This window comes from Coregonus clupeaformis, chromosome 18, assembly GCF_020615455.1.
Source record: "Coregonus clupeaformis isolate EN_2021a chromosome 18, ASM2061545v1, whole genome shotgun sequence".
NCBI classification, from domain to species: domain Eukaryota; kingdom Metazoa; phylum Chordata; class Actinopteri; order Salmoniformes; family Salmonidae; genus Coregonus; species Coregonus clupeaformis.
In genome coordinates this window covers 23,386,700-23,409,280 of record NC_059209.1, presented here as the reverse complement: position 1 = coordinate 23,409,280, position 22,581 = coordinate 23,386,700, and the positions used below count along the sequence as shown (strand labels likewise).

Genomic DNA, 22,581 nt, shown 5'->3' with positions numbered 1-22,581 from the left:
AATCCGCAATCTTACGTCAGTGCTAGAATCCTAGGATTCTCAAGGAATTTGATTTGAAAACCTCTAAAATGACTGGAACATAAATGTCCAAACGTTATTTGTTTAATGTTGTGTGTGTTATTCATTACATTCAAAAATATTAATACATTTAATCATGCAACAGTAATATTACATACATGTTGCAGGCATTTCAAAATCATAATTCTTTATAAAAATATATTATTAGAATTATGGTGATGATGATGAATAGGGTAGTATAGCCTAGTGGTAGTACAATGTTGTGTAATCAGTAGTAGTGGTAGATAGTATTACTACCATTGATAATAATCATAATAACAAATAGTGCGTGAAAATATATGTGATTGAAAATAAAAAAGACATGTAGAGATTTGCTAAACGTACGAGGCTAATTTGAAGAAAAAATACATGTTGTTCATCCGCAGCTAGTGAGGAAATGTTGAACTTCCTGTATGATGATGTGTTTATGTTAATCACATAGCTAAGGAAAAACTAAATGATTCGCGGGAAAAAGTAAAAAATGGCGACTAGCATAGTTTGAACTTCAGCGCCTGTACACATATTTGCAAGAAGAGACAACTCCTCGCTAATGGAACGTTACTCAACAGCAGCAACATTATTTCGAGTTTTATCGAACCTGGATTGGAAGTTTATCAAGGCGGTAAGAAGTCTGGATATATTACAGCTACATTTGATTTATTTTTTGCATCTCCTACTTTTTATGTCGCAAACTATTGTTATATGTAACGTGCTTAATCTCATCTTTCGGTTATTCATTATAGATTACATTTAGTTAGCAAACTAAAATAGATGTTCCTAATGCAAATGCGATACTCTATACCCAGGGGCAAGCAACATATACGTTTCATTGCATTGGTTTGACAGTTGCAGCACAGTTTAGCAGGCTAACTTCACTAGCAGCTACTTTACTAGTTACCAAGCTAGCTGTATTCAATATTGCTACTATAACTAGCTACATTTGATAGTTAGCATGTTCGACTAGCCAACAAAGTTTTGTGAGAAGACATCCAGTTGAGGAAATGCAAAAGTGGCTGATCAGAATTGCAGAAGAAAATACTTTTAACAGTTTGAGCTGGCGATATGCCCATTTTATTGATGTAAATTAACTTAGCCAATCAACTGGTCTATTATCAGTTTGATATAAGTTACATTCGAGAGTTGTTATCGTTTGATAGCCTACTAACTACTACAAGTTTGTAAGCCATGCTACTTTTTAATGCTGTGCACGATTGTTTGGCTCGAGCAAGTGCTGCAACCTGCGACTGCGTTGAGAAGTCAAATTCAAATGTGTAGGCTGGCTGTAGTTAGCTGATGAGTCAAACCAGTAGGCTGTACTGTGATCTACACGCAGTAGAATATTGAGATTGAGTCATCAGACATCAGCCTCAGAACAGGGGAGGGGTGTTAAAATAAATATGTTGAAGGGCTGGATTTCATGATAGCATGGGCATATGTCTAAAATATGTTTTTGTAGGCTGTTTAAATCTCAGGAAATACCTTGCATGACACCGTAACAACAGGTTCTGTCTATGCATGTAATAATAAATACATTTGATCAACAACCCAAACATTACACAACAATGTTCAACTACCACCAAACCTCCATAATGTTGTGATCAGGAGGACATACAGTGTCTACCACAATGACAATGTAACCCCCTGATTCTCCCAGGAAGTGTGGTAGTGTGTGGACAGCCCAGCTGCAGCATGTTGGAGTCAGCCTACAGAGATGACTTCTGCAGTGTGGAGCCGAAGAAGGGGCTGGAGGCCAAGCGTTTACCCCAGAAGAGGGAGAGGGAGCAGAGTTTCACAGACCTGGAGAGCAGCCTGACCGTGGGCCAGTATGTCCTGTGTCGCTGGTCTGATGGCCTATACTACCTGGGGAAGATCCAGAGAGTAAGTGCCCAACACAACAGGAATGTTTTATCAGTCAAATACTGTAGTATACCGCCACACAATGGTTTGGACTCATTTTCTTTACATAGCAATACTTACTGCCCAAATACTGCTATTCACAAAATGTGATGGTTTCTCTGTATTTTTCAGGGACCACAGCTGTTATTCGTGTTTTATGAAAATCTATTGTAATACACTATTATTGGAATAAAACTGTAATAAGCCTGCCGTACACGATTTGCCTCCTGCCTCATACTATCTGTTTTCACTTTTCCATTCCAGGTGAGTACCTCCAAGCAGAGCTGCTTTGTTACTTTTGAAGATAATTCAAAATTCTGGGTTCTCTGGAAAGACATCCAACATGGTGAGTGAAGAGGGACTGGAATATTGTTGTTGTCACAGTGTTAAACTAATTCACATGTTTTTTTTATTGAACTGTCAAACGTACTACACCCTACATCCACAATGAATTTATGTCTGCTGATAAAATGGATCTACACCAGATGGGTTCAACATATCAAAAGCTCTCTCTAAAAGCCATTAGTATTGTAATCCACTTTGAACAGCATTACACAACATCCTAATGGGAAATCATTAACATTTTGTACAGTAGCTCTCTGGAACAGCATGAAGCTGTTTTAGGCCTTTATTCCGGTCAGCGTATTCCTTAACACTTTCAATTGGCTAGCCGACACTTGTACTATGCAGTACGCTACATACTGGTATATTTAGATACTTCCCAAAAGGAGTTAGCTGCCCTTCAAACTCTTCAACTGTCTAAATGACACTTTTCATCGAAAAGGCCGATTTATGTCAGTAATGCCCTGCCGATAGCTTCTAATTTAATATCTTGCATGTTCGGTCTACATGTTGGTGTCATGTAGCTGAAGGATATTCATCATTGAATGTACCCTAATGCTATTCTTCTCTCCCAAAACATGCAGCTGGAGTTCCGGGGGAGGAACCCAAATGCTCGGTTTGTTCTGAAATGGTGCTGGTGTCCGACAATGAGATCCTGATATGTGGGAAATGTGGAATAGGTGAGTCACTGTAGAGTCTAATGTAGAGTCTGACACTTCACCATTAAAAGATAAGTGGTGAAGTTACCCTTTAAAGGAGGGTGTGGCTTTCTTGCCCTTATATAGCCTACAAGAGGATGTTGGTTCTTTATAGACTATGGTTAAGTGGGAGGTGATCACATTGCTTATTGTATACAGGGCTCTATATGCTTCTATATTTACTTCCACAACTTTATGTTTAACTCTTTTAATTATTTTAACACTGTAACTCTAAAAGCATAAACTGTATATTTGAACTGTGGTAAATGGACTGGAACAACATACAGAACTTAAGGTGGGCACAATGTGTACAACTTGATGAAAGTAGCCTAACTGCATCATGTTATCATCTAAAGTTCTGTTAAAGTGAAACTGAGCATTTTCAGTTGGACAAGGCAAGTGCACAGCAAGCCTCTGTGACTCATAACATAATTTACTGAACCCTGTTTACGTTAAACTAAGTACTTTCCATGGATGTCTGTCTTATAGAGACAGGTCCCATTTGCAGTCTACGGTTTGCAGGTCCTGTCTTCAGGCTGTAGTGTTTCGTTGGTTTGGTTTTTACTTGGGGCTTAATTAAAGTCATAGGGAGAATCTCAATTGCATACTCCTTGCATCCTCTCTCTTCACCTCCTTCTGAAAACCCATTGGAGGAGAAGGTCAGAGGGGAGGGACCTCTGGCTTTCTCATCCAATGGATTTTCAGAAGGAGGCGAGGAGAGGACGCGAGGAGTATGTAATTGAGATTCTCCCATTGATTGCTTTGGGAGTCCACTCCCTCTGGCTTCCCAACATTTGCTGATCAAATAATTAAAAGCTTCTAAAGTTGGTTGGGTGCCACATTCAGATAAACATAACACATTGATGTGGCTCAAAGTGCGGCCGGCAGTAGCACTGTTTCATTAATCCATTCATTTATTTTCATTGGGTTTGAGATGATCCAAGGCAAGCGATATGTTTTCATGGTCCTCTTGTTTTTGTTTTTTCCAGGTTACCACCAGCAGTGCCACCTGCCAGAGGTGGAGAGCTCAATGGATTTGTCACCATGGTTTTGCAGGAGGTGCATCTTTGCTTTAGCTGTGCGGGTGAGTATTATTGATAGAACAACCTGCTCAATGAAAACAAAAATGACTAATATAATATATGATATGACTGTTTATCTAGGGTCTTGTTCAGTCGTGAGAGAACGTATGTAAATGGAGTGAAATGGGGAGGCACTACCTGAACACGTCCAATAAGAAAACACATTTTTGTTTTCTATTACAAAACATTTCGCTACGATGTGTCCTACAGAACACTGTCCCATTGCCTAACCATGTTAACAGGGCTGTTTCTACTCTTCACAGAAAGGGGGAGCTCTCAAAAAGGGCCCTATAGCAAAAGCACTGCAGGCCATGAAGCAGGTGCTTACCTACAACCCAGAAGAGCTGGAGTGGGATTCTCAGCACCGCACAAATCCCCAACAGTGTTATTGCTACTGTGGAGGACCTGGGGAGTGAGTGTGCTGGCTAGACACACTGTAGCATAGCATTTACATATCCACTCTTTTAAAATCCATTAGCAGGTTTTGTGACTCAATGAAGGCACAGCAGCTCTATTTCATTCAGATAGATGCCTCGTAGCACTCTGTTGCTCATTCAATAACTACTACTTTTCACTAATGGCTGCTCTCCACCCAGGTGGTACTTGAAGATGCTGCAGTGTTTTCGGTGTGAACAGTGGTTCCATGAGGCCTGTATCCAATGCCTACAGGAGTCCATGATGTTTGGAGATAGGTGCGTAACATTGTTATCAAACAGAAGAGGTTTTATTCCCTCGGTCAGGTAGGGCTGGGCGATTATGGCCTAAAAATCATATCTAGATATATACGATATACTGTATATTTCGATTTTAAAAAAACAACGTTTTCTCTAAATAAGCTTTGTTGCACAATTAAAGGTCAATACGCTGCATGTACAATTATACCTAGGCTAAATATAAGCCTTCCACAACCATAAAACCCACTAATAATTATTTTATCAAAATAGTTTAACCTGCTTTTTTGCAATAATCACTGATCTGGCTTTCAAGTCTGTCTATGAAAATGCAATTATTGTTAAAGAAAATACCAGAACCAAATTGATATACAGTGCATTTGGAAAGTATTCAGACCCCTTCACTTTTTCCACATTTTATGTTACAGCCTTATTCTCAAATGTATTACATAGATGTTTTACCTCATCAATCTACACATAATACCCCATAATGACAAAGCGAAAACAGGTTTTTAGAAATGTTTGCACGTGTATAAAATAAATAAATACTGAAATACCTTATTTACATAAATATTCAGACCCTTTGCTATGAGACTCGAAATGGAGCTCAGGTGCATCCTGTTTCCATTGATCATCCTTGAGATGTTTGTACAACTTGATTAGAGTCCACCTGTGGTCAATTCAGTTGATTGGACATGATTTGGAAAGGCACACACCTGTCTATATAAGGTTCCACAGTTGCATGTCAGAGCAAAAACCAAGCAATGAGGTTGAAGGAATTGTCCTCAGAGCTCCGAGACAGGATTGTGTCGAGGCACAGATCTGGGGAAGGGTACCAAAGAAATTCTGCAGCATTGAAGGTCCCTAAGAACACAGTGGCCTCAATCATTCTTACATGGAAGAAGTTTGGAACCACCAAGACTCTTCCTAGAGCTGGCCGCCCGGCCAAACTGAGCAATCAGGGAGAAGGGCCTTGTTCAGGGAAGTGACCAAGAACCCGATGGTCACTCTGACAGAAGTCCAGAGTTCCTCTGTGGAGATGGGAGAACCTTCCAGAAGGACAACCATCTCTGCAGCACTCCACCAATCAGGCCTTTATGGTAGAGTGGCTAGATGGAAGCCACTCCTCAGTAAAAGGCACATGACAGCCTGCTTGGAGTTTTCCAAAAGGCACCTAAAGGACTCTCAGACCATGAGAAACAAGATTCTCTGGTCTGATGAAACCAAGATTGAACTCTTTGGCCTGAATAACAAACGTCACGTCTGGAGGAAACCAGGCACCGCTCATCACCTGGCCAATACCATCCCTACGGTGAAGCATGGTGGTGGCAGCATCATGCTGTGGGGATGTTTTTCAGAAGCAGGGACTGGGAGACAAGTCAGGATCGAGGGAAAGATGAACGGTGCAAAGGACAGAGAGATCCTTGATGAAAACCTGCTCCAGAGCGCTCAGGACCTCAGACTGGGGCGAAGGTTCACCTTCCAACAGGACAATGACCCTAAGCACACAGCTAAGACAACGCAGGAGTGGCTTCGGGACAAGTCTCTGAATGTCCTTGAGTGGCCCAGCCAGAGCCCGGACTTGAACCCGATCGAACAGCTCTGTAGAGACCTGAAAATAGCTGTGCAGCGACGCTCCCCATCCAACCTGACAGAGCTTGAGAGGATCTGCAGAGAAAATGGGAGAAACTCCCCAAATACAGGTGTGCCAAGCTTGTAGCGTCATACCCAAGAAGACTTGAGGCTGTAATCGCTGCCAAACGTGCTTCAACAAAGTACTGAGTAAAGGGTCTGAAAACGTATGTAAATGTGATATTTCCGTTTTTCATTTTGAATAAATGTGCAAAAAATTCTACAATCCTGTTTTTGCTTTGTCATTTGTGTAGATTGTTGAGATTTTTTATAAAAAAAAAAAAATAGGGCTATAACGTAACAATGTGGAAAATGTGAAGGGGTCTGAATACTTTCCGAATGCACTATAATGCCCAGCTCTATGGTCAGGGTCAGGGTAAATAATTATTGTCTTGGAAGTCATAGACATGTCATGGAAGTTGAGGGTGTAGCCAGATGACCAAGGGATAATATTGATTTTGATTTCTCCTATAGGCATGTGACCTGTGCTTTCTCTTTCTCTGATCTCTCTTCCTTTCTCTTTCAGGTTTTACTTGTTCATCTGTTCCGTGTGTAATAAAGGAGTGGAGTACATTAAGCGCCTGGCCCTCCGATGGTAAATGGCTACTATTATTTTCCTACCTACCTCTGAGGCTCACTCAGGGGTACTTTAAGAATACAAAAGGCATTGGTGTCGTATGGTGGAGGATGTATGCAATGATTGTGCTCTTGTGCGCATAACAATGTTCTAGGGATACATAAAGTCGTACAGTATTGCACTGTATTTGTGTTAATACACACAGTGGTGCTGTAAACGATTCAGGAAGCATAATAGCTCTGATTAAGAGGACTACATTTACCTCTCGCTAAACCCAATTTCTTATCTGCTAACCCGGTAGGGATGTATAATTGAGAATTCTATTTATGAACACAATGAAACACATTGTCATACTCACACCTTATTATCTGATATGCACCATACCTGTGAATGCTGCAGGTGAGGGTAACTGGCTCCGCAATCAGCTCTAGATACATATGCGGGCACAAATACTTGGTTTTGCTGCTGCAATTCTGAGATTTTGCATGGCAATATTGTCCAATTTGTCGAAAGAATGCATTGACGATGGAAAAAGTTTGACATATGGTTTGATTATGTAACGATTCACCGATACGTATCGGTCCCGATTCAAATATTTAAGCTGCGAGTGCAACGGTCCACGGGAGCCCAAACCGATCCTAATGAAGCAAGTAAGAAAACCGAATCAAACGTTGCGAATCGCCGGTTCACTCATGTTTTTTTACTCATATACAGTGGGGAGAACAAGTATTTGATACACTGCCGATTTTGCAGGTTTTCCTACTTACAAAGCATGTAGAGGTCTGTAATTTTTATCATAGGTACACTTCAACTGTGAGAGACGGAATCTAAAATCCAGAAAATCACATTGTATGATTTTTAAGCAATTCATTTGCATTTTATTGCATGACATAAGTATTTGATACATCAGAAAAGCAGAACTTAATATTTGGTACAGAAACCTTTGTTTGCAATTACAGAGATCATACGTTTCCTGTAGGTCTTGACCAGGTTTGCACACACTGCAGCAGGGATTTTGGCCCACTCCTCCATACAGACCTTCTCCAGATCCTTCAGGTTTCGGGGCTGTCGCTGGGCAATATGGACTTTCAGCTCCCTCCAAAGATTTTCTATTGGGTTCAGGTCTGGAGACTGGCTAGGCCACTCCAGGACCTTGAGATGCTTCTTACGGAGCCACTCCTTAGTTGCCCTGGCTGTGTGTTTCGGGTCGTTGTCATGCTGGAAGACCCAGCCACGACCCATCTTCAATGCTCTTACTGAGGGAAGGAGGTTGTTGGCCAAGATCTCGCGATACATGGCCCCATCCATCCTCCCCTCATTACGGTGCAGTCGTCCTGTACCCTTTGCAGAAAAGCATCCCCAAAGAATGATGTTTCCACCTCCATGCTTCACGGTTGGGATGGTGTTCTTGGGGTTGTACTCATCCTTCTTCTTCCTCCAAACACGGCGAGTGGAGTTTAGACCAAAAAGCTATATTTTTGTCTCATCAGACCACATGACCTTCTCCCATTCCTCCTCTGGATCATGCAGATGGTCATTGGCAAACTTCAGACGGGCCTGGACATGCGCTGGCTTGAGCAGGGGGACCTTGCGTGCGCTGTAGGATTTTAATCCATGACGGTGTAGTGTGTTACTAATGGTTTTCTTTGAGAATGTGGTCCCAGCTCTCTTCAGGTCATTGACCAGGTCCTGCCGTGTAGTTCTGGGCTGATCCCTCACCTTCCTCATGATCATTGATGCCCCACGAGGTGAGATCTTGCATGGAGCCCCAGACCGAGGGTGATTGATCGTCATCTTGAACTTCTTCCATTTTCTAATAATTGCGCCAACAGTTGTTGCCTTCTCACCAAGCTGCTTGCCTATTGTCCTGTAGCCCATCCCAGCCTTGTGCAGGTCTACAATTTTATCCCTGATGTCCTTACACAGCTCTCTGGTCTTGGCCATTGTGGAGAGGTTGGAGTCTGTTTGATTGAGTGTGTGGACAGGTGTCTTTTATACAGGTAACGAGTTCAAACAGGTGCAGTTAATACAGGTAATGAGTGGAGAACAGGAGGGCTTCTTAAAGAAAAACTAACAGGTCTGTGAGAGACGGAATTCTTACTGGTTGGTAGGTGATCAAATACTTATGTCATGCAATAAAATGCAAATTAATTACTTAAAAATCATGCAATGTGATTTTCTGGATTTTTGTTTTAGATTCCGTCTCTCACTGTTGAAGTGTACCTATGATAAAACTTACAGACCTCTACATGCTTTGTAAGTAGGAAAACCTGCAAAATCGGCAGTGTATCAAATACTTGTTCTCCCCACTGTAAGTATTCCGAAAATACACTACATGGCCAAATTAGTGGATTCGGCTATTTCATCCACACCCGTTGCTGACAGGTGTATAAAATCGAGCACACAGCCATGCAATCGCCATAGACAAACATTGGCAGTAGAATGGCCTGTACTGAAGTGCTCAGTGACTTTCAACGTGGCACCGTCATAGGATGCCACCTTTCCAACAAGTCAGTTCGTCAAATGTGTGCCCTGCTAGAGCTGCCCCGGTCAACTGTAAGTGCTGTTATTGTGAAGTGGAAACGTCTAGGAGCAACAACGGCTCAGCCGCTAAGTGGTAGGCCACACAAGCTCACAGAACGGGACCGCCGAGTGCTGAAGCGCGTAGAACGTAAAAATCATCTGTCCTCTGTTGCAACACTCACTATTGAGTTCCAAACTGCCTCTGGAAGCAACATCAGCACAATAACTGTTCGTCGGGAGCTTCATGAAATTGGTTTCCGTGGCCGAGCAGCCACACACAAGCTTAAGATCACCATGCGCAATGCCAAGCTTCGGCTGGAGTGGTGTAAGGCTCGCCGCCATTGGACTCTCGAGCAGTGGAAACGCGTTCTCTGGAGTGATGAATCACGCTTCACCATCTGGCAGTCCGACGGAAGAATCTGGGTTTGGCGGATGCCAGGAGAACGCTACCTGCCCGAATGCATAGTGCCAACAGTAAAGTTAGGTGTAGGCGGAATAATGGTCTGGGGCTGTTTTTCATGGTTCGGTCTAGGCCCCTTAGTTCCAGTGAAAGAAAATCAACGCTACAGCAAACAATGACATTCTAGATGATTCTGTACTTCTAACTTTGTGGCAACAGTTTGGGGAAGGCCCTTTCCTGTTTCAGCATGACAATGCCCCTATGCAGAAAGCGAGGTTCATTCAGAAATGGTTTGTTGAGATCGGCGTGGAAGAACTTGACTGGCCTGCACAGAGCCCTGACCTCAACGCCATCGAACACCTTTGGGATGAATTGGAACGCCGACTGCGAGTCAGGCCTAATTGCCCAGCATCAGTGCCCGACCTCACTAATGCTCTTGTGACTGAATGGAAGCAAGTCCCCGCAGCAATGTTCCAACATCTAGTGGAAACCTTCCCAGAAGAGTGGAGGCTGTTATAGCAGCAAAAGGGGACCAACTCCATATTAATGCCCATGATTTTGCAATGAGATGTTCGACGAGCAGGTGCTAACATACTGTACTTTTTGTCATATAGTCTACCTCTAATCTGTTGTGACTGAATTGATGCATCCTCTCCTTCAGCCTATCAAATGTGTATGCGTGTAACTGCGTATGACATTGATCTATAAGTCAGATAACAACTCTGCGCACAGTACTGGAGATGCAGCTGCTCGCGCTGGTAGGTCTACCATATACCTGTTATTATATTATATATTATTATATATACCTAATATTCGTAGGCTACATCTGCGCGGCACATTCAGCATTCAGATGTTTGTAAAATGGCTTTCGCATCATTAAATCATAGGCTTTATTCATTGAGGGACAACCAATGTAATTTGCTGGGTCATTGTTACCAAATGCGCTGTAGAAAATGTGTGTTTTACCGGCGGAGCTGTGTAGGCTACCGGAGTGGACACAACTCACATCTTGCTGATTGCACATCTAAATGCTGATTGGGGCTTTTCGATTGCCAGGTTCACCATACAAAATATTTTTGGAAGTTCTGCTTTAAACAGTCACTGCATTTGGTCATTTTTACATGAACAGGGTAAATGTGTAATTTCATAACAAGGACAGCAATAATTTTTGCGAGCCACACTGGTCGGAAAAGGAGAAGAACCATTCGCCTTTGAGACTGGGGTGAAATCAAAAGCTGTGTCATCGCTAATTTCTAAAGATAAATATTGACATATTACTAACTCAAAACAGTTTAATCGGCTGTATGACAAATTAATCAGTGGGTGATGAGGACTTTGGATAAAAAGCATAAATTGCACCCCCACCAACCTAATAGTGGTAGAGGCTCAGTTTGCCCTATGGTTCAGTTCACACACTACATAATTCCATAATTCACACACACACAGAGATGCACACACACACACACAGACACAGGTCCACTCAGCTTAGAGAAATCAGCTCCGACAGATCCAGCTCAGCTCCTGAGTCCATCAGTATCAGATATTAATTTAGAATGGAAAATGAATGTGTTTATGCAACAATTGTTAGTTCATCGAATCAAACCGAATCGCATCGATTTGTTCCACTAATCAAATCAAATCACACCGAATTGTTTCAAACTAAAAGTATCATTCCTTTGTCGGAGACCATGTATCGAATCGTGCTTGTAAGGAGAGATGCACATCCCTAATATTATGCTGTAAATGTGTCCAGATTTGTTGAAATTACAAGCCCTGTTTTTGTACTGCAGTGATGGGCCAGTTTTATGCAATAATATTGCGATGATTTGACAGTTTTTATGTAGAAATAGTGCAGTGATTGGTCAAATGTGCAAGCCATTGCATAATATGCGGGGAATTTTTGATTTGCGGAATAAAATTGCAATCGCGGAATCCTGGAGGGACTGGATTTTGTTGAACACACGTACCTTTTATCCCCTCTCATTTCATCTCTATATTGAGCTCACTGATTGTCCCTGGTTTCTTATCCAGGGTGGACGTGGTGCACTTGGCTCTTTACAACCTGGGAGTCCAGAATAAGAAGAAGTACTTTGAGCTGGAGGAAATCCTCAACTTTGTCAGCAACAACTGGGAGCATTTCCATTTGGGCAAGGTTAGAAACGCCACATTAAATCCTGTCTGAATTCTGAATAGGAATCCGGATAGGAAATTGATTAATGCCATCTCGTGAAAAATCTAAAATATTTTCCAAAGATGTTGTCTCTTTTTTCAAGCCAATTGCATCAGACTGACATTTTGATATTCCCCACAGCTCTCCAATACTCCTCCAACAGAAAGAGGCCAATATCTCCTTGATGCTCTGAACAACTACAAGAGCAAGTAAGACATCTCTCTCTGTTGTATTTAGATAATTAATTATAAAACTGCTATTTAATTGGAAATCCCATCTAGAGTCTTGCGATAAGTGTTAGGTTTGACAAAACTCCTCCTCCACAGATGTACTACATGAACAACAACAGCATACATGTACTGCAAGCTTAAATACAGCATATACTGAATCTGCCAATGTATTTTTCATGTCCAGTTAACAATAATATAGTATGGCCCCCAACATTCAGTAAGTTGTTTACTTTTTGTTCTGGTCAAACAGTATTTGTTACAACAAACATGTTACTTGGCTGAAGGTGTATTTGTTGATATCACACCTCCTTCACCAGACCATGAACTTCTCACCCCCTCTGTTTTTCTCTAGGTTTCTTTGTGGGAAGGAGATCAAGAAGAGGAAATGCATCTTCCGCCTGAGGACCCGCGTTCCCCCCAACCCTCCCTCCAAACTCTTTCCCGAGAGGTCCCAAAACGATGGATGGAGAGGACGAAAGAAAGGCGCAGACAGGAACAGGTATTTCACGGCGTAGTGATATGCTGATATTTTGGTTTTCCGGGAAAAGCTGGATATGCATGTATTTCAGTGAGGTTTCTGTTAATAATTCACACACACATTTCTACAAGGCCTATCTTGGCTCAGTCAGAAAGTGTTGATCGATGTTAAATTATGCTATAAGGCTGTGTCAAATTGTCACCCAATAATTATATTGTTTGGTCAGAAAGTGAACGTTTTCTCTTTTAGCTCTCTCCCGGCAGAGAAAAGGAGGAAGAAAAGGTCAAAATGGCTGCTGGAGGACGCCATTCCCAATGTGAGTTCTCGGATTGTCACAAGATCCTCCCTCATTCTCAAAACATCTCACATCCAACCACCTTTCTGCTGTTTCACCTACCCTGAACAATCCAAATACATTAGTGTCTAGTTTGAGAAACAGATGCCTCACAGGTCTTTAACTGGCAGCTTCATTAAATATTACCCGCAAAACACCAGTCTCAACGTCAACAGTGAAGAGGCAACTCCGGGATCTCAGACTGGCCAATAAAAAGAAAAGATTAAGATGGGCAGTCTGAGATATGGCTTTTTCTTTGCAACTCTGCCTAGAAGGTCAGCATCCCGGAGTCGCCTCTTCACTGTTGACGTTGAGACTGGTGTTTTGGTGCACCGGGGCCTCCCACTCCTCTTTCTATTCTGGTTAGAGCCAGTTTGTTCTGTTCTGTGAAGGGAGTAGTACACAGCGATGTACGAGATCTTCATTTTCTTGGCAATTTCTCGCATGGAATAGCCTTCATTTCTCAGAACAAGAATAGACTGACGAGTTTCAGATGAAAGCTATTTGTTTCTGGCCATTTTGAGCCTGTAATCGAACCCACAATTGCTGATCCCCCAGATACTCAGCTAGTCTCAAGAAGGCCAGTTGTATTGCTTCTTTAATCAGCACAACTGTTTTCAGCTGTGCTAACATAATTGCAAAAGGGTTTTCTAATGATCAATTAGCCTTTTTAAAATGATAAACTTGGATTAGCAAACACAACGTGCCATTGGAACACAGAACTGATGGTTGCTGATAATGGTCCTCTGTATGCCTATGTAGATATTCCATAAAAAATCAGCTGTTTCCAGCTACAATAGCCATTTACAACATTAACAATGTCTACACTGTATTTCTGATCAATTTGATGTTATTTTAATGGACAAAAAAATTGCTTTTCTTTCAAAAACAAGGACATTTCTAAGTGACCCCAAACTTTTGAACAGTAGTGTTAATGTTTAGAACTTTTGTGAAACCGCAAAGTTGAAAAATATATGGCAAATAGAAATGGAAACTGGATTGTCTCAGTGATAGGGAGGGTAGCTGAAGGATGGGACTAAAAACAAACAAAAGATAACTATTGTAAAATACTGTGTCCGTAAAATCTATACAGTACGTATAAGCTGGAAGTAGAAGCCTAAGTGTTGTTGTCCATTAGTTTATTCCAATTAGGGGAGGGATGGTACGGTTAGGGGAAAATGATAAAGGAAAATATGTACAAAAAAAATATATATATATATATATATATATATATATATATGGGAGATTGGAAATTATGCAGACAATTACATTGATGGAAGCCACAATCTATCTGCAATATTAAAGCTGATCTACCCCTAAATAAATAAAAATGTATATAAAAGTAAATCGTTTTGACTGTATTCACGGTATTGAAAAACCATCCCGTGAATTTTTCCAAATACCCCGGTATATGGTATACCGTCCAAGCCTGTTTGAAATAATTATGATTTAGTCAAATATTATATCTGTTTGGGCTTCTTGCGGTCAATTCGCAGTCGAAAAAAAGTATTATTAACTATGTTCCGGCCCCCAGATCATCCGCTTAAGAAATAAGAAAATCAGCCCGCGGCTGAATCTAGTTGATCTCTGGCATGTAGCATATAAACAGTAGTGATGAAGACAAGGATGATGATTGATGATGATGATGATGATGGAGACAATGATGGAGACAATGATGTTGATGACTGTCTGTTCATGACACTGGCTGAGTACTATGATACCAACGTGTATGATTTGTTATGTAGAATGACCTGACCTCAGCCTGGAGCACCAACCATCACATGGCCAACATCTTTGACTTCACATTGGACGAGTTACAAAGCCTCAAAAGGTAAATGGTTTGGATACTAAGGGCCAGTTTCCCTGACACAGATTAAGACTAGTCCTGGATTAAGAAGCATGTTCAATTGAGTTTTTATCAATTTAAAGTTATTTTAAATCTAGGACTAGGTTTAATCTGTGTCTTGGAAACCAGCTCTAATGGTGTAATTTTGAAAACGTTTGTTTAGACATTGACCTACAGTACATGATGATGATGATGATGATGATGATGCTCATTTCCAATGAACCCTGTACTACTGCACACATTTGACATTGACTTCATTGCCTTCGATTGAATGCAATTATTTTCTAGGCCCTAACGATCTACTTCATTTACATGCATTTCTCTTTGAAAGACAATCTCTGGCAGTGTTTGTTTTGTCACCCCTCTGATGATTTTCATCAATGTGTCGAACGGAGAGATTTAATTACACTTTCCTGTAAAGGTTATCATCTCCCGAACAGCGCTGAATAATCAAAGAAAGACAAACACTTTGGGGACTGTTGAGAACCAAGCTTTCTTAGAGGAGAATCAAGAGATGGGGAATAGCTGGTGCAACGCCAAAAAGTGGACTAACACTGTCGGAATGGGAGGAGTGGAATAGGCTTGGTCATAACTCTGTAGCACCTGAACTGAGCTGGAGGATGTGCACAGCTAAAATATTCTGTGGGAGCTTTGAAGCATTACATTAACTTCCTTCCATTAGCTAGATATAGTACTTTCTCTCTCTCTCTCACACACACACACACACACACACACACACACACACACCTTTAGCATGCAGGATCTTTTATTATATGGGCTCAGAACAGTGACTTGCAAATTCAAGTCACAGAGTGAGGGAGAGGTGCCATGGTAATAAAGTCCATTTTCCTTTGTGAGGTTAGGAATAGGACCATAAAGGCTATGGCTATTCTGTCTGGTCCAGGGGCCACAGAATCCTCTGATTAGCACTTGAATGTGTACGCCATATTTCCAGCGTTTGAACGGAGTTGATGTTGTTTACTCCTCAGTACCAGCTCAGGACAGACCTTCAGTCTGGACCTGGACTCCACAGACGCTGCCAGCACCTCTGGATCCGCCACCACCAGTGTCTCCTACGACTTCAGGTACAGTACGATAGTCACCAAGACTTTTATTGTTAGAAAAGGTAACTCCCTCACACGCGGTTACCTCTGCAGATTGTTCATTGTGTTGGCCTTATTTTGCTCCACCGTGTGGAATGTGTTGCAAACCGATCGATAAGACCCCCGACTGGAACCGCTGCAACCCGGGCTGTCAGATGAGATTTTATCTCCTACGCTTTCCAAGCCCTTGAACATGGTCCTATGTGAGGAGTTGAGGAGAGCCAACCTTGTTTGACAGCACACAAGAAGAAGTATGGATTATTTAATGTGGTTGGCTCCTGTATTTGCTTAAACTTGGTTGGAACTAAGCAATGGAAGTGACTATACACTCACTATATCCACATTCACAAACCCCCGATGACAGCATTATTTGAACACTGTGAACACACCACCCCTCCTCATATCTGCGAACACCCCTGGGCTCCGTAACTGACTGGCTTTATTTTGCAACACTCAGTGCTGGCTCCTCTGACATTCAGAGTGTATTGACACTATGCTAGGTTTCTTTGCCTTTACTGTGTTTTGTTTCATGACTGAAAGTCCTACTGGTGGGCGTCCCGGGGGCGCTGCTGACATCTCCTGTGGCTCTATTTTCAGCTGGCGCTAAGGAGGCGCAAGTGTCAAGCGCATGTTTGCAATTTCGTCATGTAAAAACGGCCATTTTTCCAGTACTAACGCCAGGTTTGCTAATTTACCTGTCTAACATCAGCTCGCTTGCCCTGAGGTGGGAGGGGTGGTAATATTTAATTTCATGCAGCGCTAATGGAAAGTTTTAAGACCCACAAAAAGCAGGTCTTAATGGTAACGCAGTTGATAATAGCATGGATTTTGAGAGCGGAAGCACAGTCTATCCAGCCATGACACACGGAGCCCATGGAAGGAGAGAAAACACCCATAGAAACATAAAACACAATTGGTTTCCCCCTATTTCGTTTAATTTTGTTTCAAAACCAAGCATAGCCTACCCTCCCCTTAATCAAGGCTGGTTTAGCAGCATCAGATAGGTACATCTTTTTATTCTGGCCATTAGCCAAAAGAAGCCTATGGTTCAACAGCAATGCATTGTGTCTTTTTTATCCTGGCCTTGCAAAGTAGCCTATCCATAAAAGTAGCCATCCCCATTTCCAAAGAGCACCTCTCATCCGTTTACGAAAGACTCGCTCATCCAAACGTATTGAAATTATTCAGTCCTATAATGCAGTCTCAACGGTAGACCTAAGCCAAATTCTGCTTATCGAGAACATGCCTCACATACAATACAATTTACGCATACAAGTGCGATGCGTAAAGATATGTAGGCTAGGCTCATTGAAGCCAATTACAATGTTGACTGCCAACACTCCAAACATACTTTTGCTATTACTCATTACTGTAGCCTATGCTATTTAATAAATTGTAGTATCAATCCACAATGGACCTGGACGAGAATTTTCCCATGCCCCCAGCCGAATTGAAGTTGATGACAATAACCTACAGAGCTTGAGACAAACGCATGCATTATTAAGCCTATGGACCGCAAATATTGGCCAGTGAGTGGCCAAGCCCTTGTCACAACTACAGCTGTTTATTCATCAAAACCCAGCCCTTTCGCGCCACCGCCAGCTATTGTGTTCATAATTACGGCTGTGAAAATAGTTAAAACATTTCTGACACAGGACCTATAACGCTACTTCCAGTGCTTAGATTTACCGTTGCGTTTGGTTTGTTCAAATAGAGCCCTGAGAGAGAGGACTTATTGTGATGATGATGTTTACACTGATGTTACTCTGCCCTGCCCGTTTCCTCTCTGGTACTCTGCCTACACACACACACACACACACACACACACACACACACACACACACACAGTACAATAAGTACATGTTCATCTACTTCTGGTTTATGCTATAGAGTGGACAGTGTTGTCTCCAGTGACACCAATTTGATTATTTGAATGTTTGAGATTTCAACCCAGCGTTTAGAATGTGAGGCTTATAATTGAGGCTAACTATGACATGTTCAGAGTGTAAAGAATTGGGGAAACTACCAGACACGTGGTGCGTCATTTCACCTCACTATCACTTATTCCCCCTCTACCTCTGATATTTTATCCCTCATCTTTAGTCTGTTTATTTTTTAGATGTGGCTTCTCCTCATTAACATTCTCTGCATGATACTCTAGAGAGGGCGTGTGTGGGGAAATAAGAATGAATCTTAAGATAACTCAAGAAATCTGTAAATCATTTTGACGTATTTGCCAAGGATGTTTTAGTTGCACAATTCTCAAGTAAAACATTTCTTTGTCTTATGTGAACAAAGTCGGAGCTGCTGGGCAGGTCTGTCTCACTGTCTATGCTATTGGATAGAGAGCAATCACCGTAGCTGTTCACCCCATGTTCGTGAGCAAATGGACATCGTCAAATCAAAACCCAACCTTCATTTACTCGTTGTGACGCATAGATGTTCCAAACTCCGATTTAGATGAGACTGACTTTATGACCAAATGTATCCTATTTACACTTTGTAGTCAATTTTGACACTATAATAACTCTTTCTGTCTCATATCGATTCCACATAGGCCATTTTCAAAGGGATTTGTTGCTTTTTAAAGGCAGTCGCTCTTTAAGTGTGGCATTGAGGAGGATGTGTAAAAGCAACACACACAGTTATTGGGCATGAAAACGACAGATGGAGGGGAAAATCATGTAGCAGACCACAGCTACCCCTGGTGGCTGATCCGAGTCATGTTCATAATCGCAGTCTTCTTAGGGATTGGGTTGGCGGATCGCATCCAGGTCCTCTGTAGCTCAGCTGTTAGAGCACGGCGCTTGTAACGCCAAGGTAGTGGGTTCGATCCCCGGGACCACCCATACACAAAAATGTATGCACGCATGACTGTAAGTCGCTTTGGATAAAAGCGTCTGCTAAATGGCATATTATTATTATTATTAAAGGTGCATACACCACCACCTACTGTACTAAAGTGTGAGGCCAGTCACAGCCTACCTACATTACATTCTCTTAATTATTGCACCACCAACTAACCCTACACCTATATACCACTATTTAATTAATCACCACCCCATTAACTCTTCTGCAGTAAAATCTCGCACACCCAGGCACTTCTCTGCAGCTGCCACTTACACTCATTAAAACCCACTACTTTGACCCTATCTGCTCCTGCACCATGCCAACGGCGTGGGAGGACGGGACATCACCCTTCAACACACCCTGTAACTCTTCTGAAGTTATCTCGTATACCCAAATACTTCTCTGCAGCTGCCACCACAACATCTATTCTCTGTGATTTACGTTCCATTTCTGCGGTACATTTGATAACCATTGCTATAAACGCTAAGAAGGCAACCTTTACTGAAGCACAACTCACTCGTTGGCCTATCCCTCTGTGCTGGTACAAATCTTCTACTACTCACTGGGATCCTCTCAGGATCCCTCACCCTTGACCCATCCTCCTCCACTTTCTTTACTGCCTCAGCTTACGAAACTCTCTGCACTGCTCTGACTCTCGCCACTTCAACCTGCACCGGACACTTCCGATCCCCAGCAACATGAACACCCTTACAGTTGACACACAACTTTATCAACCGAAACTACACAATTCTCTGTCCCATGCCCTCCTGCACACTTCCCACATTTTGGAATCTGCCTCCTACACACTGCTGCAACATGACCAGAAACGTTGCACCTGAAACAGCACAGTGGATTCTGCACAAAAGCTCGAACAGGTTAACTGATATATCCTAATATAACTTTGTAAGGTAAAGACAGACTCAAAACTCAAAAGGACTGACAATGACTCCTGTTTCACCATGCTCCCCACCATGTCTGCGTCGCACCAAACGGCGGGCGTCACAAACACCAGGAATTTTCAACTTCAATTGTTCCACCTCCACACTTAACGCTACCCAAAAAGAAAAAAAAAAAAAACGTTCAATGTTGCCCTGTTCCTAACAGGAAAGCAAGAAACAGGTCTTGACCCAAGTTGCGTGACAAGGAGTGCCTGCTCCCTCTGGTCAGAAGAAATACAACCAAATATCACAAGTCCACTACATGTTACCTTCACTGATTCAACTGCCTCCAACTCCTTTCTCACCCACCCTGAAACCACAAATGGATCCACCAAAAGGCAAGGGTCCACTTTCTCCAAAAATGTCACTCCTATTGGTCCAGACTATTCTTTTATCATGTCTGACGCCATTCTTCCTCAACACACATCTTCCCACCACACTCGGCTCTTCTCCTTCTTCCTCGTTGTCCATAATCACATCTATCCGTTCACCACGCTCATGCCGCACGTTCATCCGCTGCATTGCTTACAGAGCATGCACTGATGGCTTTTCTCAAAAACCCAACTTCTGTTCCTTAGCCCATTTTACAAGTCTGGCTATCTCTGACCTTTCCATGCTTCCTTCACCTTGCTTTGTAATCGCAGTAGGTGTCCAATGTCCAGTTGAACAAAAGTGTTTGACTCCACAAAGGTATGACTGGTGGCACAACAAAGCAGTAAATTCAGGAAACTGTCGTTACTTTTGTTTCAATAGGTTGCTGATGTCAGGGTCATGACGTTCATTAGGCATCAAATGGAATAAAACAGACTGAAAGAGGGAGGGACTAACTGGACTTGTCCAATAAGACAGGGTTTCCCAAACTCGGTCCTGGGGCCCGCCCTGGATGCACGTTTTTCCCATAGCACTACACAGCTGATTCAAATAATCAACAAACAAAAAAACATGCACCCAGTGGGGGCCCCAGGACCGAGTTTGGGAAACCCTGCAATAAGAAACTCGTAATTTTGCAAAACATTATACCACGTTTGGTCACTTATTTGCGCATTGTACATCTGTAGATCCTCTACAGATGGTCATACTATCTGTTGAATAGCAACTGCTTGCTACGGTTACTGTTAGGTTTAGAGTAAGGGTTAAGTTTCGGGTTAAGATAAGCGTTAGGGTTAGTTGAAATGTTACTGATAGTCTGTAGAGCAGGGTTTCCCAACTCTCCTCGGGTTCCCCCCGACGTTTCAGAGTTTTTGTTTTAACCCTAAACTGGCACACCTGATTTCAATTAGTCAACTAATCATCAAGCCTTTGACTAATTTAATCAGGTGTGCCAGTTTAGGGTTAAAACAAAAATGTGAAACGTCTGGGGGGAGGCGAGGGTTGGGAAACCCTGCTGTAGAGCGTCTACAGATGGATTATCCAAATCAAGTGTTCCCAAACGTTTTTTGCTGCATGCCCTAATGAACCCCTGTTATTCTAATTTGTTGCAGGAAGAATGTTGGCAGTCGTAAGAGGAAGCTGCCCACCTCTAACTACACGGTGCTGGCCACTAAAAAGGAGGTGGTGGAGAGCGAGCTGAGCCCCATGGAGCTGAGCCTACCAGGAGAGGAGGCCGCCTCCGCGATGCTGGACAACGCGATCGACAGCCACACCTTCGACAGCATCAGCGAGGATGACTCCTCCCTCTCCCACCTCAAGTCGTCCATCACCAGCTACTTTGGGGCGGCAGGGCGGCTAACCTGCGGAGAGAAGTACCAGGTGCTGGCCCGCCGGGTCACGCCGGAGGGGAAGGTGCAGTATCTGGTGGAGTGGGAGGGCACCACGCCCTACTGACCCAGACGGCCAGACTGGCTGGCTGCTGCAGTAAGCAGGAAGAGGAAGGGGGAGTAATAGACAAGATCGGCCTAGCAAGGCCTACCTAGTTGTACTCATTTAATTTTTCATGTTACTTTCTCTTGCTCTACAGTACTATCTCTATTTCAGTATATAATATTACAAGTTAAAAATGGTCGTAAGTTTCTCTTCCCCCATAGCTAAACTGTTAAAAAAAAAAAAAAAAAAAAACTTTTCATTTGTAATTCAACCGGAAAACATTTCAAGTATTGAACAGAAACGTAAAGATTGAGTACGTAATTTTTGGGGGTATATTGAACCAATTTGGTAGCGTCCTCTTGAGCATCTTGAATAGTAACACAGCCTAAAAAACTGTGTGCCGGATGCTAGTTTGAGTAGAAGGTTTGTGATGGTAAAGATTACGAAAGAGTTGGCTGAGAGTTCCAAGAAAGAACAATACCACTGATTCTAAAGGATGGGAGCAAAACTGTTGAAAGAGCACTACTAAAATGGGCTATGTGTCCCTAAATTCTAAACATTTTGCCTTGGCTTATGCCGTGTTCTTATGCTATCTGAGTGACTCAAACATACAAAATCAATGGGGTCCCCATTAAATGTTTTATTCTACCTGACTGTCTAGTTTTTATTTAGGTGGTTGTTGGATCTCAAAGATGATCTTATAAATATAGCTCCATTATCTTTTCTATATACTTTATATCTGTTTTTAGTCGTTTAAGTTTACACTGAAAACGTTTTACCAGCCCCCCTCCCCCCATATACACTACCGGTCAAAGGTTTTAGAACACCTACTCATTCAAGGGTTTTTACTATTTTCTACAATGTAGAATAATAGTGAAGACATCAAAACTATGAAATAACACACATGTAATCATGTAGTAACCAAGAAAGTGTTAAACAAATCAAAATATA

At 42.2% G+C, this 22,581-nt stretch overlaps 1 protein-coding gene across 2 annotated transcripts; it reads left to right on the top strand.

Annotated features, from left to right (window-relative positions):
* The first annotated feature begins 531 nt into the window (after positions 1–531).
* LOC121550429 (PHD finger protein 19-like) lies at positions 532–22,283 on the top strand. 2 transcript variants are annotated; one of them, XM_041862681.2, is made up of 15 exons: positions 532–679; positions 1,716–1,935; positions 2,218–2,299; positions 2,880–2,975; positions 3,983–4,077; positions 4,339–4,487; positions 4,672–4,767; positions 6,905–6,973; positions 11,910–12,030; positions 12,190–12,257; positions 12,631–12,777; positions 13,006–13,072; positions 14,836–14,921; positions 15,926–16,021; positions 21,309–22,283. In XM_041862681.2, exons 2-15 carry the CDS (start codon positions 1,747–1,749, stop codon positions 21,649–21,651), a joined length of 1,704 nt encoding a protein of 567 aa, XP_041718615.1. In that variant the 5' UTR covers positions 532–679; positions 1,716–1,746; the 3' UTR covers positions 21,652–22,283. The 2 variants fall into 2 exon arrangements, with proteins under 2 accessions (XP_041718615.1, XP_041718614.1); XM_041862680.2 differs by having other exon boundaries at positions 1,712–1,935.
* Positions 22,284–22,581: the final 298 nt, after the last annotated feature.